At 35.9% G+C, this 17,016-nt stretch overlaps 1 protein-coding gene across 1 annotated transcript in view; it reads right to left on the bottom strand.

Moving 5' to 3' along the window:
• Positions 1 to 1,496: 1,496 nt before the first annotated feature.
• The window catches only part of ABCA13 (ATP binding cassette subfamily A member 13), a 199,941-nt gene continuing 184,421 nt past the window's right edge, over positions 1,497 to 17,016 (bottom strand). The window contains 3 exon segments of the mRNA XM_048076400.2: positions 1,497 to 1,900; positions 3,426 to 3,563; positions 4,731 to 4,836. Of these exon segments, the coding sequence (XP_047932357.2) occupies positions 1,811 to 1,900; positions 3,426 to 3,563; positions 4,731 to 4,836 (334 nt within the window). The 3' untranslated portion in view covers positions 1,497 to 1,810.

Here is a 17,016-nt window from a genome sequence, read left to right as displayed (position 1 = left end):
AGACTATGACTCAAAGATGCTTGGTTGTGCTTTGTACATTCAGTTTCTTCCACCCTAAGCAGGCCACTCTTAGCATACCCCCATTTCTGCCGAAATTTCCAGCATCTGCCTGCTTTTTCTTTTGCCCCCTACTTCTTTCACACACTGCTAAGACTGAAGACTGACCATTCTTGTTCTGTTTGTAAACCTGAGAAACTTCACACTCCCAGCGTCATTCAGAAAAAAGTTAATTGTTTTCACCTCAGACACAGCCATCCCATTGTACCAGGGTAATAAAGTAATTTCATAAACTCACTTGCTTTGATCTATAGATACATACAAGTCTGTATGTCAAGTCTGTAAATCTTCACTTTTTTTTTTTTTTCCTTTAGGACTTCATTTCACCTTTATAAAAATAGGCAACCTGAATTCTAATTTTAGAAAAGCAAAGTGGGACAAAACCACAACAACAAACCAAGTGTTAGTAAAAGCATTAATAAGCAGTCTTCTGAGTCAGCTTGCAAAGCCTAAAACACAAATACTTTTTTATTTATTTTTTTGCTGTTGTTGTTGTTTAATATTTCATCACTGTACAGCAGGGAATTTGATCATTAGCACTAAAAAAAATGATGTTTTAAAATCAGATTTTTCAATCTCAAGGTATAACTCCCACCTACCCTGCCCACCCCAGAACCCAGCAATACACTTCCAAGTCACGAGTTCTACAGTTTCAACTATTGAGCAATATAGTCCAACAAAAGTGATATCAGCTACTTTTACAGAATTGCCAAAGGGCTTGACTTGAAAAAGCCAGCAGCTTACCCCAAGAAATTTTTCATTATTTTTTTTCCACAAAACAAAAGGAGTTTTTATTCATTAGAGTTCACTTCTTTTACATGTGCACAGGCTGAAGGCTTTGGCATTGCCTCATAGGAAGTATCTAGCACCAAAATACACAATTATTGAAAAGTTTATTGATCAATGTTTGAACGCTTAGCTTATTTTTTTAATATGCCCCTTAAACAGAATTTTGACATTTTCTTAAGAAAAAAAAAAAAAAGCTGGGGAAAAGGAAATAGGTCATTAAAAAGATACTTGAGAATTCCACCAGCAGCAACCTGTAGGCGTAAGGGAAAACTCATTGTCAAGTATGATTTATGAAGCCTTATTAAATTTACTTAACATAACTGGGAAGCAGACTAGTACACTAATACCCTCTTTAACATAGACCCTCGTGGAATATAGTGCATCCTTTATACAATAAAAAGGCTAATTTAGCTTGTCACAACACAGATCTGAATTAATGCAGAAGTCAAAAGGCTCTCAATTTGTGCTATTAAATAAAAATATTGGGTGATAGCCTAGCTATTTCAACCATTCAATGATTTTTTTCTTACCTTGCTCATGTAAAAATCAGTTATTAAGTGTGCATGCAAGAGAAAATTACTGTAGTCAAATGAATATAGATCCACCACAAAAAAATAAAAATAAAAAAATTAAAAATCCACTATACACAGTGACATTTCAGATCAGCTTTTTTTTTTCTTACACAAAGCTGCATTAATTAGGCCATGTGTATTATAAAATTCCAGTTCATTTCAAAGCATTACTTTCTGGCAGATTTTTGGTCTGCATGTAACTAGTCCTGTTTTACTGAGAACTCGTATCATTCCTTCTGGACTACAAATGCCAACTCACCTCTGCTCCTACTATATTCCCCTCACTCACAAACTGTTAAAAGCTGAAAGTTTTATTACATAAAAAAATGTGTGTATATATACACAAACATACACACACACAAATGCTGCTGAAGCTCTATCCTGTTGTGAGCCTAGACTGGCAAGTGGTCTTGATGAACGATGGGAGGTTCCTGTGAAGAAGGCGAGGTACCTTGCTGTTGTGTAGCAAAATTAATAAATACCTGTAAGGCAAGAAAAAAGTAGGACTTTCAAAATAACAGTATTTGAACAAAAACTTTGGAGACGTAGCTGGTGATTTTTTTCAGTTGCTTTTCTAAGCTTTTCTGACACAAAAATTAATAGTTTATGCTGCAAGAACCCCCCTAGAGATATGTTTTGTAAACTCTATAAATAATCCCTCTTCACCTCTCCAGCTAACACAGTGGTTGATGAACTATAAAAACAATGGTAAAATGAGTTACCAACTTATATATGAAAATCATATTTTACTGCTACACAAGTTACTGAGAAATAATTGTTTTACTTTGCATTTAAATGGCATGCCAGAAGAACTTGAGCCTGCTGTTTCTATCAACCACCATCACACAGATGAAAGTCCAGATATTTCAAGGCAAAGGTATACTTCTGAACACTACACAGTAATGATTCAACAACTCATGTGCCTCCTTTATATATGAATATATTTATTTTTTTTTTTCTGAACAGATCTTACTACAGAAAGACTTGTTTACTTTTAAATCACACAACTATTTGACAGCAAGGAATGGAGAGGGAAAGATGGCTATTCTTGATTCAAATGATCATATTATTCACATGCAAACAAACAGGGTGGGTAATAAGGGTGTTTGTTATTCAAGAGAACTATTTTCCTGTTTAAGACTGAAACTCAGTTAGTCAGGGAGAAGAAACAAGAGTAGGTGACTGAGGTGATGAATCACCATGAATAATGCAGAGGAAGTAAGCTTGAGTGAACAACTCCTGAACAATCATCAGACTGGAATCATCGTACATTCAGCTATTCAGTGAATAGATAATTTACAAGCAGTTAAAAGATTAGTACAAATCAGAATATTTCACTAATGATTTGCACAAGGGTAAAAGGAATAAGTTCACACCATTTATCATACAAATTAATATTTTGACTAGATGTGACTCCGTCAGTTTGCAGAATACATAACAAGAAGTTGCATACAAGAATGCTCTAACACATCACAGCCACTCAGAAATCCCACCCTTGCTATTGTTCTCCTATTCCTTCTGCCCAAATAGGATTTCTTTGTTGTTAATAGCGGGGTCTCTTCTGTCTGTTTGTGCATTTCCACTGTTCTCTATTGTGCAGCATAACACTCACTGCAAAAAAAAGGAAACTCAAAGGAAAATGTCCTGTAAGCCTATGGTTTACTGTGATTTACAGACTTGTTCAGTCTTTTGAAGGGTGTTGGTAAGATCCCAACTTTTATACTGTGGTGGGTAGTTCACAGTCCTGCCTTCTCATCTCACACAGAATGGGATGCATCTAAGCAGTAATCATGCTTGCACATATAATACAAGCATGTGGCTTCATGTGCTGCTTTGACTGTGCTCACCTGCAGTGTAAAAGCAGTAGGGTTCACATGTTACTGTGTAGATCTGAGACAGTCTGCAACTGCTGGTTTATCACATACATCCAGCAAATGATTTTAATGCATCAATAATTACAGTAACACAGAAAGAATGTTAAAAAAAAATGTAAAAAAAAAAAAATACCTGTTCCAGTGTGGGTTGGTTAATGGAGTAGTGTTTGATTTGGAGAAAATCTTTGTGGTTCTCTAGGACTCTGAAGAGCTCGGCTAAGCATCCCTCACTTCGAGGGACATGGTACTCAAGCAGGTTAAGATGCTGTCCCTATAAAAAAGTAAAAATAATAAAAACAGATAAAAGTGAATGCACACGATGATGAAGTTGTATTTGCTTTAACCAGTCTGGTTTCAGTAGACCTTCACTGCAAATTAACAATATGAGCTTTTAAATAAGAATATATTTTGCCTGCATTGGTAGCTAAATGAAATGTTCTTACTTGGAACATACGTATTTAGTGCATGTTCTGAGATGACATTTTGTTAATCTCATAAAAGATATATAAATTTAGGACTCTTTTATGTTATAGGATTCAAATTTAATTGATGGTAGCCCTGATGCAATGGAGTTTGGGAAGACATGAGGCAGTAAACCAAAGTTTAGTTACCAGTAGGCTTACACATACCCACTTTGACTATACACAAAATGAAAAAATATTGGATTCCCTCATCATTATGTAATCAAGTGGCTGGTATCTAAGAAAGGGAAATTTTCTGTTAATCTGTGTGCTTGTTTTGAGCTTTTGTACATCATAAGATTGCCTTTGATCCTTGCACTGAACTAACACAGATATAAATGAAAACAAAGGAAAATTTATAATGTAATGGGATAGGATATAAAAGAATCCTTAGTAACAATTTCTGCAGTAGGATGCTCTTCAGTTTTATTTATTTATTTACTAAACTTCATTTCAGCCAGAGAAAAGTCTTTCTCTCTTAATTCTATGCTTTATTGGTAAGTTTCCTGGGAAAATATATGTATTAAAAAAGAAAAAAAAAAAACATATATCTAGAGAGAGAATCTAATTACTATAGGTCTTTTGTAAGGTTTCATATCAAATAAAAGAATCTCAGTAAAGACAGAGTTGCCAGCTGTGGACCTTAACTACACTCTCAGCAAACTCACTTCATTCCTAATACAGGTGAACAAAAAAGCAAGTTTATCTTGGTCAACAATAAAATCACAAGAAAATTATTACATAGAGAAAGGACCTATTTGTTTATGTTGCCTAAATGACCATTTGGAGTTGATTTAATCAATATTCCAAGTCAGATTTTTAAAAATTGCTTAATAGGAAAATGAAAAAGATGCATATGCATACTTCTCCAGAAAAAAAAAAAAATCAATATATATAAACATGTATACATTGTTCTTATCAGCCCACACTTAATCTTGTTGTAGAATAATTACTATGATGAGGAATTTCAGCTGTACCTTAAATTGTGCTCCAGGAAAATGCAGCTGTAGACAGTCCAGAATCATTCTTCGAGAGCTTATTTCTTTGCTCAGCCAAACTTTGACAGAATAGCCATCCCCAAACCTGAGAATGATACACAGAAACATAGATCCAGTCATCTACTCTATGAAGTCAGGAAGAATATATTTCTTTTTTCATTTAATTCTCCTGTAATAATTATGGTAAATAACATCATGTACGCCTATTGCATTATCACTGGGATATTAGCATTATACTATAAAAAGCAGACACTGATTTCAATGAGAAAGTTGTTAAATTAATGGTAACAAACAGAAAACAAACAAACAAAAAAAAAATTTGTTATCCATAGGTTTTAGTTACAATACTATATTTTATTATACTTTGTACCTTAGGGTAACTAAAGTATACTTTAATTACAACACTGCTTTGAAGAGTTATCAAAAGAAAAAAAAAAAGCTATGAAGTTTTCTAGTTACAAACAAAAAAAGAAATCCTTTATTTTAACTTTTCTGATGATGTAACACTATTTCAAACCTTTTAACAAAGCAGGACAGTTTTTATTTCAGCAAATATGTGTACAATATGTTTTTACAGATACACAAAGTACACAGGTATTTAGGGAGATGGCAAAGTTAATGAATTTTCTTTAGCTCTTCGGCCACACAATCTGTTTCAAAAAATAATTTAGGAAATGAACCTCTCTCTTAATATAGATGTGATAAAAGTTAAGTAGAGGCAATCTAACCAACACATTATTTTTTGTTAGATTTACCTGTTGTTGAAGTTCCAATACATCTACCAACACTGAAATCACATCCAGAGCCTCACACGTGTTGCTTAAGTGACAGAAGTTATGCAGCACTGGGGGCAAGGGCAGAGCTCAGCAGAGATGAGGTGACTCAGGGCTGCTGCATGCCTCCCTGCAGCTACACACCCTCCCGTTGTCTTCACTGGCTTGGTTATTCACTAGGGAAAAAAGCCCAGCCAGAGCCAAGTTGGAAGAGCTTTCCTCTCACCCGTGGCAATGCTCTCAGCATGGGTTTTTGCTGGGACTTTACTACTGGCACCAAGCCACTGCTGCTCTCTGTTGTCCAGGAGTAACGGAAAGGCAGATCTGGGAGGGCAACAGGGAGATCTGGCTGCGTGTCCACATCCTCCCAGAAACCTGGTGGTTCCTCTACCTTCCCATTCCACCACTCCCATATCCTTCACTCCAATGTTATTTCCTTTTTTTCAGGCTCCAGCCCCAGAATGACTCATCCCCAAATCCTTCACTCCATTCTTCTATTTCTATTACCTATTCTCCCTATTGCTCCCTCATGCCAATGCCCCTTCCTGGGTACACCTCTGTGATTCAGGGTAGTGACCGAGTTAATTGGATCCGACAGCTATGAAGCACGTTTTCACATGATCAAAGCAGAAGTAAATATTGTAGCATACTCTATGATGCTGCCCTTTTCAAATATAGAAAATAATGTCTACAGAATCTCAATCAAAGTGTAACAAAAATAATGACTATTTGGAGACATGCCCAGTTTAACCACTGTCTAAGTAACTGCCAGCTAAATACTTCACATGAAGCACCTTATGTCCCTCATCTATAATGCATATAGAGCAACGTAAGGGCTTTAACTTTTATTTTATGCTGTACCTCCATTGTTATAAAGCCTTTGGTTGTTTTGCTTTTGGAAGGGGGGAGGGAGTTGATTTTGTTTTTAGCCAAATACAGCCGCTGAGCCAACTGAATTATAGTAAGAAGAAACATTCTTGATTCAGTGTCCTGTTTGCTTGTTCTTGAAGGACATTATATGAATAAATCCTCTCCAGTCCAAGCTGCAGGGTACCAGCTATTCACTGAGCAGCGTGACCTGACAGATGAACAGTGCTGTTACACTAAAGGGATCCAGAACAGGGTAGAATCCAAAGCAGTGGCTGGGTGGTTTGCTTCACAATGATTTACTAACACATAATAGATCTCTAATTAAATCTTTTAAATGCATAGCATCCTCCCTGCAAAAATACATATGACAATAAAAAAGATGTTACAAAGATGGATATAGTTAACAAGGGTGTTCAGTTTAGATGACAGCCAACCTGAGGCAACATTTTACAAGAGATCACTGATTCTGATCAGTTTTCTGGCATTTCTAGACATCCACTGTTGAATCACAGTTTGAAAAATGCTGGCTTATGGAGATGCTCAATGGTCTCGTAAAACAAAATTGTTGCACGAAATGAAGTTTCCAAAGAAAATGAATCAAAATTCTGATTAGCAAAGACCAAGAAGCCCGTGCAACTTCATTTTAATTCTAAATTGTGAACGGCATGAACACCAGCACAGTACAAATAAAAAGCTTTAAAAGATTTTTTTCTCTTCTGGCTAGTCAAATTACGATGTTTCTATACCTTGATTTTATAACTCACTTCAGTAAAGTAGCTCCCATTACAGAGTAAGCTGATCAGCAATAAACATTTCCCCTTGCTATAATCAGCAAGCTGCTTTCCGTAGCACACTGAGGCAGTGGAAATTGAGTTGACCATTCGTTTTCACTCTGTTTTCCTCTCTGAATCAGACTATATAATTAATTCAGAAACCCAAAGTGGAATTACAGGGAAAAGCACAATCTGGTTTGATTAGCACTGTTAGAATCAAACCTTTAACAACTGATAGTTCAAGACCTAAGGAGGGAAACATTATCATTAAAATGGCTTAAGTTGAGCCAGCACACCTGTTCAGCAGCCATCTGTTGCAAAAGAATCACCATCTCTTCAAAGCTATTCAACAAAGATATTTTCCATTGCTAATTTCTATCACTCACTTTAACAACACCTGCATTTTTATTTGTGTATGCACACACACACAAACACATATTCTAACAAAAAATATTTTTGCTCTTTATCTTTTCTCTCTTTTCTCTCAGTCAAGCTAGTTGTTTAAGCTTGACTTTCACTTCATCAGCAGTTCTAGGAGAATTATTTGAGTGCTTTACCTACTAAAATGCAACCATGAGACTGAAACTAACACATACATTCCCAGACTGATTTTAAAGTAGTTGAGTATTAACAACAGCATCAACTGAAGAAGTATGAACTTAGCAAAGACTACAAAATGCATCCAACTGCTCCACACTTGTAATTGCATGGGTCTTCAAGCTCACTGAGCAGCTCAAATAATGAGGGAAAAATGGAACTTAAAATGGAACAAGGAATGAAAAAAATTCACAATTGTAAAATGGAACAATTGGGAATTACAAAACAGGCTAAAACTTTTCAGCACAGAAAAAAAAGATGTCTAGGTGGTAGAAAGGTGCCCCAAATCATGACTGGCCTAGACAACACAATTAATGATTGCTTCTTCACTCTCCTATGATCCTGTTTTTCATGCAAGACCAGAGACCATCAAATTGAATTAGAGCGAAAGGAATTCAAATTCAGTAAGGGAAACTAATTTTCCATATAGCACATGAAAACCATAGAACTCATTGACACAGGATATGCTGGGTGCCAGGATTTGACATGAGCTGAGTAAGAGATTAGGGAAATTCATGGGGGGGGCCGGGGAAAATCCACTAAGGGCTTTTCTGGTTTAGGAAATCTCTAAGAAGCAAATTGCTGAAGGCTTGCTGAGTAATCTGGAAAAGTATCTTAATGTGCTTATCTGGTCCTCCTACTTTTCCCTCCTGGCCAGTATTAGACAGAGAGGATACAATGTTAGATGGGTCTTTGGTCTGACCTTGTAGCTGGTAGTAAAAATATAACAAAGTAGAGGTCAGCCTGGGCTAACTTCCCAAATGGTTCCCCCATTTTCGGAGGGGGTTTCCAGCCCTTGATGTAGCCATGATGGCAGACATGCTGCCAATAGTATAAGGATAGATAATATTAAGCTAGTTCACATGTATGTCCACCCAAGCTGCAGTCACACAATGGACTAAGGTGTAGCCAAATTTATGAGCAAGCCCCCCAGGATGCTTTCTTGGGGCTCCTTCTAGCTTTGCAGTAGGAATGGAAGTATATTCAGTTGCCAAAAGGCTAAAAATTCTCATACCGAGTAGAGGGGCTACCACTTTAAGCAAACCAAGTAATACTAACTTCTCAGTGTTCTCTTCTGCCCATTTTTCAGAGGTCCTGGGTTAGAGATTTGAGTGGGAATAAGAAAAGTTCCTGAAATACAATGCCTTGTACTCAGATGAGCCTACACTTGGATGGTCAAAAGGGGTCCCTAAAGGTACTAACACAGTGTTTTTCAGAGCTAGCCCATGACATCCTGTTTTCTGTGAAAGGTAAAAAATCAAGTCCAGTATTAGCAGACTTCTTTCTATTTGCTCTACAATAGTCTTTATTATATCTCTATTATAAACAATTTCCTTTGAAATTGTTAGGAGTTTGCTTGTTCACAAACAAACAAAACCTAATCTAGAAACCACTGTTTTAATTTACAAGATAGTCAAGTATGACCAGCTCCTTGAATCACACTCTTTCCAAACCCATAACTCTTCTTTCCCCACACCAAAATTGCTGAATGTAACCCCAGGAAATCAAGAACATGGCCATATTTCCTAAGCCTTGATGAAAATCAAATCAAATCAAATCAAATCAAATCAAATCAAATCAAATCAAATCAAATCAAATCAAATCAAATCAAATCAAATCAAATCTTATCATCCTTACGTTTTTTGTTGTTGTTGTTTTGAAATAAAATCAACAAAGATTACATTTCCTGGAGAATATTATGCTATTAAGTTTTAGCATCTGTGTGTGTATATATGTATGTGTGTGTGTTTGTGTGTGTGCATGTATGTAAGTATATATTTATACACACATCAAAAAATTACAGCTCACGAAAAGTTTACTTGTGGAAATATAATGTGCATACTTTATATAAGCACTAGTCTGAGTGATTAAAAGAATACTCCAAAATGACATTATTGAATAAAAAATAAAAAGAACATTGGCACTTAACGTTTGAAAGGAAATGCATCTTTTAGAATATATGCCATAAATAAAAGAAGGAGAATAATTTGTTACTGAGCTGTTTGCCACGATGTTTCAGTTTGCATTCATTTACAGACAGATAAGGTTCTGCTTTCCATAAAGTCTCATCTAGACAAGCCAACACTTATTCCAATATGATTACTCAGGCACAGGATACAGATTCAGGTCATTCACTATTAAGAGGTATAGAAAGACAATATCTAAGATAGAAGAAAGGTTTCTAAATTTGAGGTATGTGAAATACTTGCTTTATTTTTAAAAAAATTGTTACTATCAAATGCAAAAATAACTTGTAAAATGCAAATTCATTCTGCAATTATTCAGAACAACCTTAGTGCTGCTGAACAAACAATAAAAACTTAATTAGATGCAATAACAACTAACTTACAAAATCTATCTTCCATATACTATTCATAGATTGTTTCATCTTTTTTTAGTTGATTATGATTTTTCCAGGATAACAATAGAAACATAAAAACAGCTATTAAAACAACAAGTAATACTTGTTCAAGTACATTGTACATGCATTTGTGTTCACATATACTCCAAGCTTTCATACAAAGTCACCTAAAGTAAATTTCTATATTCAATAATATCATTGCAATAACAGTGATAGTCTCAGATTATGAACAATGCAGGGTACAATGTTACCATGCTGTCTGAATTTCAGGGTTTTAAATGCTTAGGTATGATTTCCAAATATGTGCTAAAAACTTCAAAAAATCTTATTAATTGTATGTACAACTGTATGCACACAAAATCTGTCCCTGTACAAATGTATGTATATGTGCTTGTGTTTGCATATACAGGCAAGTATCAGAGATCTGTTACTCTTTTTTTACTTACATATTGCATTCCCTGAGAAATAGGAAGAGCAGCACTGTAATTCTATGCAAGGCTGATGGCGGAGCCTACAAAGAACCAGAACAACAGTTCCTTAAAGTGCCTTCTGGGGCTCAACAGTCAAAAAAGCAGAAGGAAGTAATATTATCTATGTGTTTCTGTCACTGTTTTCTGTTTGTTTTTGTAGTGATTTTTTTTTTTATCAGAATATTATACACTAAGATGTCTATTGAAAGGACCTTACCAACAATTTAAGTTCAAATTCTCAAGTTCAAAAAATGTTAGAATGAAGGTCAGCTCTGAAATCCACATTCAAACAACCGGAATATCTGCATTATTATATAAGCTTTAATTGCATCACTGCATAGTATCTCTTATAGAAATCCCTACCGTGAAGAGTTTACAAGATAAACTGGAGGTAAATGCTCAGAGAATTGATTTTGTCTACTGAAATATCTGGAAAATGTTGTAAGTAAGACAGCAGATTGCTGAGTAAGTGCTTCACCGTTCTGGTGGATGAGAATGGCTCTGTGGAAGCAAATCCTACCCTTCCACTCCAGTACACCTCTGTGACCTGTGGTAATTCACTCAGACCACATTTTTCACTACTGCTTCCTACCCTGCTAAGTGCCCACCTTGAGACCTAGGGCTCCAATCTGCAGAAGGAATTCATAGTACTTTCATAACACTCACTGCTACAGCTGAAAATAGCAATGGCTTTGTGGTTTTGAGAATACCAAGCACTACGTATTGTTAAAATATTTAGTCATAAACTGCTCAGATTGGCTACCCAAAACCTTTTAACTTTAGCATATTTGTCATGCTCCAGTTACATCTCTATAAAATGGAGATAATTATTTCAAATCCTGTTTCCTGGAAGTATCATTGAAAACATAGATGTTAATATTTACAAAGCACTGCTCTAATGAATGCTGATAATAGTATTTTTAGAGACAGGTTTGAAAAATGCCTAGTAAAGACAGATCACATGCTAGGGGAAGAGAATACAAGTACGCAGCTATACTGCAGTGTCCTGCAGGAAACACCATATAAAATTTCACCCCCCAAAATTGCATTGTGATGTACACACAGAGTAGGGCTGAACTAATGTTGCACAAAGTTTTTTATGAGTATGAAGATAGCTTTGATTTCTGAACTCACATTGCATATGCTTTTAAAGTTGTAGAACTGTTTTCTTAAAGATTTCCTCTGGGAAGATTTAAAAATAGCTATATTGCATGAATACACATTTATGCATCTACTGCCTTAATACGTTTTTCATGTACAAAAGGAATTTATGTTGTCTATCAACAGGAATAAAAATCATATTTTTGAATATCATCTCACTCCTACATTTTATGTAAGAAAGTCACTGCAAATATTCCTGTTAGTATGATAACACACTGTCCAATGACGGCTGAAATATTCATGAGATCTTTAAACTTAAACCTTTTTTTTTTCCATTTAAGAAATCCACATGCGAGTTATCTTGAGAAAAGCAATAAAATATTCTTAATCAACCTTCTAAAAAAATGTAAAGTGTAAATAGCTTGGCAACACATCTTCCATTCTAACTGCTATAACAAATGGATTAATCGCTGGGTAATTTAATCAGATTGCTTGCTGATACAATTTGAACAATGACTTGATGTGTGTCCAGCACTTGAAAAATTGGTATGGATTTTTCAGCTAAAAGAAGTCTGTCCAGATGGCCCTAAAATGAAGAATGGTACTCAAAATGTTGTTCCCATAGGATTGGCCAGCTGTACCTAACATGGAAATGCTTCTGTGATTTTTTAAAAAAACATTAAGTATAATGGAGAATACTGGAGAGATCGTTTAGATGTAATCCATTCACAGTTTAGAGTAATTGACTCAGTTGGCAGGAGTCAACTGAAATTCTGTTTTAATAGGCACAACTGTTAACACATCTATCTCATACAAACTATATCTAGAACTAAGATGCTAACTTTTTGGAAATTACTCTTCAATTCGTTCTTCCTGGCTAACACGTCTTTTGGCCTTATTCAGAAAGTCTATTATTCTTCTATTCTATTAATCTTCTTATTCAGAAGTCTAATACTCATACTAATGAGAAACATTTGAGGGTACTTTAAATGTTTAAACAGATAAACATAGTCAGGGCTCAACAGTTGGGAATAAAATCTAAAATACCTTCAATTGTGGAGAGGAGACATTTTTGGGTGAGCACTTGGTAACAGGCTTGCACAAGAGCTGGAAAAATTAAACAAGTCTCACACATTAGAAGCAGCATGTGTCACTTTTTATATCCCTATGAAGCTTTTATGCACATTAAAAAGCACATTAGCATCTTCCTGGAGCTCACTCATAGCCTTCATAGCAGAATTTTGTACTGCCATCTGACAAACCTGTATTCAGTCCAAGACTATGGTCTTTTGCATCTGCCGAGGGCTGAAAGTGTACTGAGAAAGAAAGCTGAACCCTTGAAACTTCCCACCACAGCAAAGAAGGAAATTTAACAGGGCTCCAAGGAAGACCCATTAAGACTTCATCAAACATCCATCAAAAAGGCAATCATAACTAACCATTTAGTTATAACTGGAATGGTACTAAAGGAAAAGCAAATAAAACAATTCTGATGGTTTCCATCAAGACAGACAGAATCCCCACAAAGAGAAGAAAAATGTTATTTTAGTGAATGCAGCTACATATAAAAGAGGAAAAAAAAATCCTAAGACTTTAATACTATCACATGTAATATTAAAATGTGCTTCCGCAGTAATTTCTTAAAATCTAGGACTCATTCTATCATAAATAAAACCTCTATGAAAGTGCTCTGGTTTAAATGTTCATACAGTGTTTACATTTCTTTCTTTTATCCAGTCAAAGCTAGATTAGGTTACCTGTAATTGATTTTTAAGTATTTGTTCAATCTAATTTGTAGAAACAAATTGAAGATAGACCATAGATATCAACAGCTGCTTATAAATAAGAGAAAAATAAAAAATCATGAGTTGTAAAATCTAACACAACACAAAACCATAATAATCTACAATGATGGCCCCCATGAATTTCTTTTGGTACAATTCCTGCTTGTTAATATTAAGTAAGTATACTGCCAGTATGATTAATCGACATACATAATATACAAAAGCATCATCAAGAAACAATTTCTATATTATGAGTAATTTAGATCAAATCAGGTGCAGGAAAATTAGTTTTTCTTGTGCTTTTTTTTCACTTACTTTGCTTCCTGAAAGAGTTTTGTTAAACAAAATGTAAAGCAATGGGTTTTTTTACTCTGAGAAGGTGGCAGGGACAAATACACTAGACTGTGTTAATGCAGGTAAACACTGAAAAAAAAGAATTAACCAGCAATCATACAGGTGGATACGGCTGTTAAGGAAAGTGTTCTTCAGCTGGCAGACTTTTTTCCAAAGAAAAAGATTTAGAAATGTTTATGGTTTATCATTTTAGAAGGAAAAAAGTTTTGCTCCATATGAGAGTATATGACAGGACTATCATATACATATCACAGGGAGGGAAGGAAAATGGGAAGGAAGGATAAACACTTTCAGGTCCTGGACAATTTTCAGGACGATAAGGATAATCACAGATGGAGTGGAAAGTGAGAAAATGACAATTACAATAATTTAAATCTTAATTATTTCAATGGTTTGGAGTAGTAAGTAAAGGAATCCTGCTTCTCTCGTGCAGATGGAGAAGTCCTCTGCAAGACAGGCACATGGTAGCATATCTGGAAATTGTCCTAAGATAGGTTTGGAAGGTGAATTATACAGAGGTACTAGACTTCTTAAACCCTTAACGATGACCATATTTATTAGGTGTGTGATAACCTGAAGTCTATGATGGAGGACTGTATGGACAAGTGAAGAAAACCACAGTCAGTAGGTCTGTCTGGAGGGAAGACTGGAAACTAGAGTAAGTAACATAATAATAGCAATACAAGGACATTTTTTGGCTTCTTGCCAGCACTTATCAAAAGTTTTCCAAAGAAAGCATGGAAATCTCTTTACTGTACATTTAATTAAAAAAATAATAATAATAATAAAAAAAAGCAGCTTTAACAGCTGCTTGTATATGAGGTTTTAAGACTACGGTCTCTACAGTTGTTTTTGCTCTCAGAAGCCAAGAAAATGAATTAGGCAGTCAGAGAGAATTCAGACAACTGTATAATTTTAATTAAATCCTTTGGTAAAGCTAGTGATTATTTTATCCTAATAAAAGGTTTTAAAGTTTTAGAAAAATTCAGTATTTTCCTGAACAATGGGTGTGGAAAATTTGGAGACTAAATCAATAAACAAGCTAGGAGTTAAAGGGATTTTAGTCTTGCCTTAAATGAAAATCTTCATGCAGCTTCACCTACACAGTTTCAATTGAAAGCTTCAGTGATACAGGTGTCCAGTGCACATATTAACCCACATGAATGCTACTGATTTGCTTTAAAGTCATGGCAATACAAGAAACACAAACCTGCTGGTAGTATGTAATTTTAGTACACAGTGTTTTTGTTTTATATAGAGAGAGATAGATTTAAAAAATAATTACTATGAATATGACTACCATTCTTATCTTGAACTTGGTTTGGAGAGTTTAAAAGAGGAGCTGATACAGCATTGACTTGTGAATGGCTGATCTGTGAATGTCTTGATGTTCTTAGAATTAACTTGAGTATTCTTCCAGCATGTCACATAGTTTATTCTTCTGCACTGAATTTTTTACTGTGATCTGAAAGAGGTATATTACAGAATCACAGAATGGTTTGGGTTGAAAGGGACCTTAAAAGCCATCTGATTCCAACCCCCTGCCATAGCCAGGGACACCTCCCACCAGACCAGGTTGCTCAAAGCCCCATCCAGCCTGGCCTTAAATACTTCAAGGGAGGGGGCATCCACAGCTTCTCTGGGCAAACTGCTCCAGTGCCTCACCACGCTCATAGTAAAGAATTTCTTCCTAATATCTAATCTAAAGTTCCTCTCTTTAGTTTAAAACCGTTACTCCTCGTCCTATCACCACGCTCCCTGACAAAGAGTCCCTCCCCAGCTTTCCCGTAGGCCCCCCTTAGGTACTGGAAGGCTGCAATGAGGTCTCCCCAGAGCCTTCTCTTCTCCAGGCTGAACAACCCCAGCAGCTCTCTCCACCTGAAAGAGTATCTAGAGAGAGAGGATAGAAAAAATCAAGAAATTTCCTATTTATATGAATATGGTGTGTAATTATGAGTATGTCTAGGATTTCTTACTTCCAAAAAAAGCTGGATGAAAAGATGCTGCTAAAGGAAGCATCAGGAGGGGCAAAACAGTGACAAAGTCACTGAGAGGATAATGGTGAACCTAAACTTTGTGGAATGTTCCCCCCTCATGGTCAAGCTGAGGAGACAGAGACACGTACACCCTCCAGAGGATCTGAAATATTTAAAAAAAAAAAAGAAAAAAGAGAGAGAGAGAATGCCCACATTTATCATAGCTATCTTACACGCTCAACTGAAGTGCCTAAGAACCTAGTAATACTGTTTTCCCTTTTCAGGGGACATGCACATCTTCAAAAAGCATTTTTACCTGCCCGAGGTCTACATTGTCTTCTACAGACATCTGTCTCTTACTACAAAAGGAATAAGGGTGCCTGCAGTCCTACTAAACTACTTCAGCTAGTGGGACAATAGACCTTTCTATGCTTTGAAATTTGGCCAAAATGTACTAGATAGCAAAGAAAAAGAGCTAGAAACAAAAGAACTGGAATCTCCTGGAGGGCTTCTCCTGCCTCCAGAAACTGAGGTAACTACTCTGAATGGCATGCAAACATGAATATGACCACACAGAACAAGCACAAATATGGAAGCAGACCTCAGTTCTTTTCACCATCCTGTTCACAGGTCTGAAGGTCTATTTTGCTGTTAAAAAAAAAAAAAAAAAAAAAAAGCAAAAACAAAACAAAAAAAAACTTGGAAGGAAAGAGTACATTAAGGTAAACATGATTCAGGCCTGCCATGCTAATGCAGCTGAGAAGCAAGGGCCTACAGTTCTATCCAAAGGACAGAAAGCCAGAAGTGCCCTCAAGGGACAAAAAGTTGTATGAGACTACAGAGTGCTTTATACCCATAAGGTAGCACAGTTTCTGTAGAGCTTGTTTACATTGTCAAGTGTATCTGTACTCAAGAGTGCTAAATGCTGAGCTGGTACAAACCATTGTGGCCTTGCAGCTTGTAAATGAGCAATGCCATTACACAGCCGGCTGTCTGGATGCCATAAAAGTTCTACTTATCACTGAATGTAAATGTTCTATCTCTAAGTTGCAGCAGGTCTGCCTTCCACTTCTGGTCCTGTTTTCTTCATGGTCAATTCAGCCCATCCTCTAAATAAACATCCCCATAAACAGATGTTAAATTAACTTATGAGCAGAGTTGAAGTAGAAGAGATGCTCATCCACACCAGGAAAAGAAAGCAGAAA

Source organism: Anser cygnoides, chromosome 2, assembly GCF_040182565.1.
Source record: "Anser cygnoides isolate HZ-2024a breed goose chromosome 2, Taihu_goose_T2T_genome, whole genome shotgun sequence".
Taxonomy (NCBI): domain Eukaryota; kingdom Metazoa; phylum Chordata; class Aves; order Anseriformes; family Anatidae; genus Anser; species Anser cygnoides.
The sequence above is the reverse complement of the archived record's forward strand: the minus strand, read 5'-3'. Positions and strand labels throughout refer to the sequence as shown.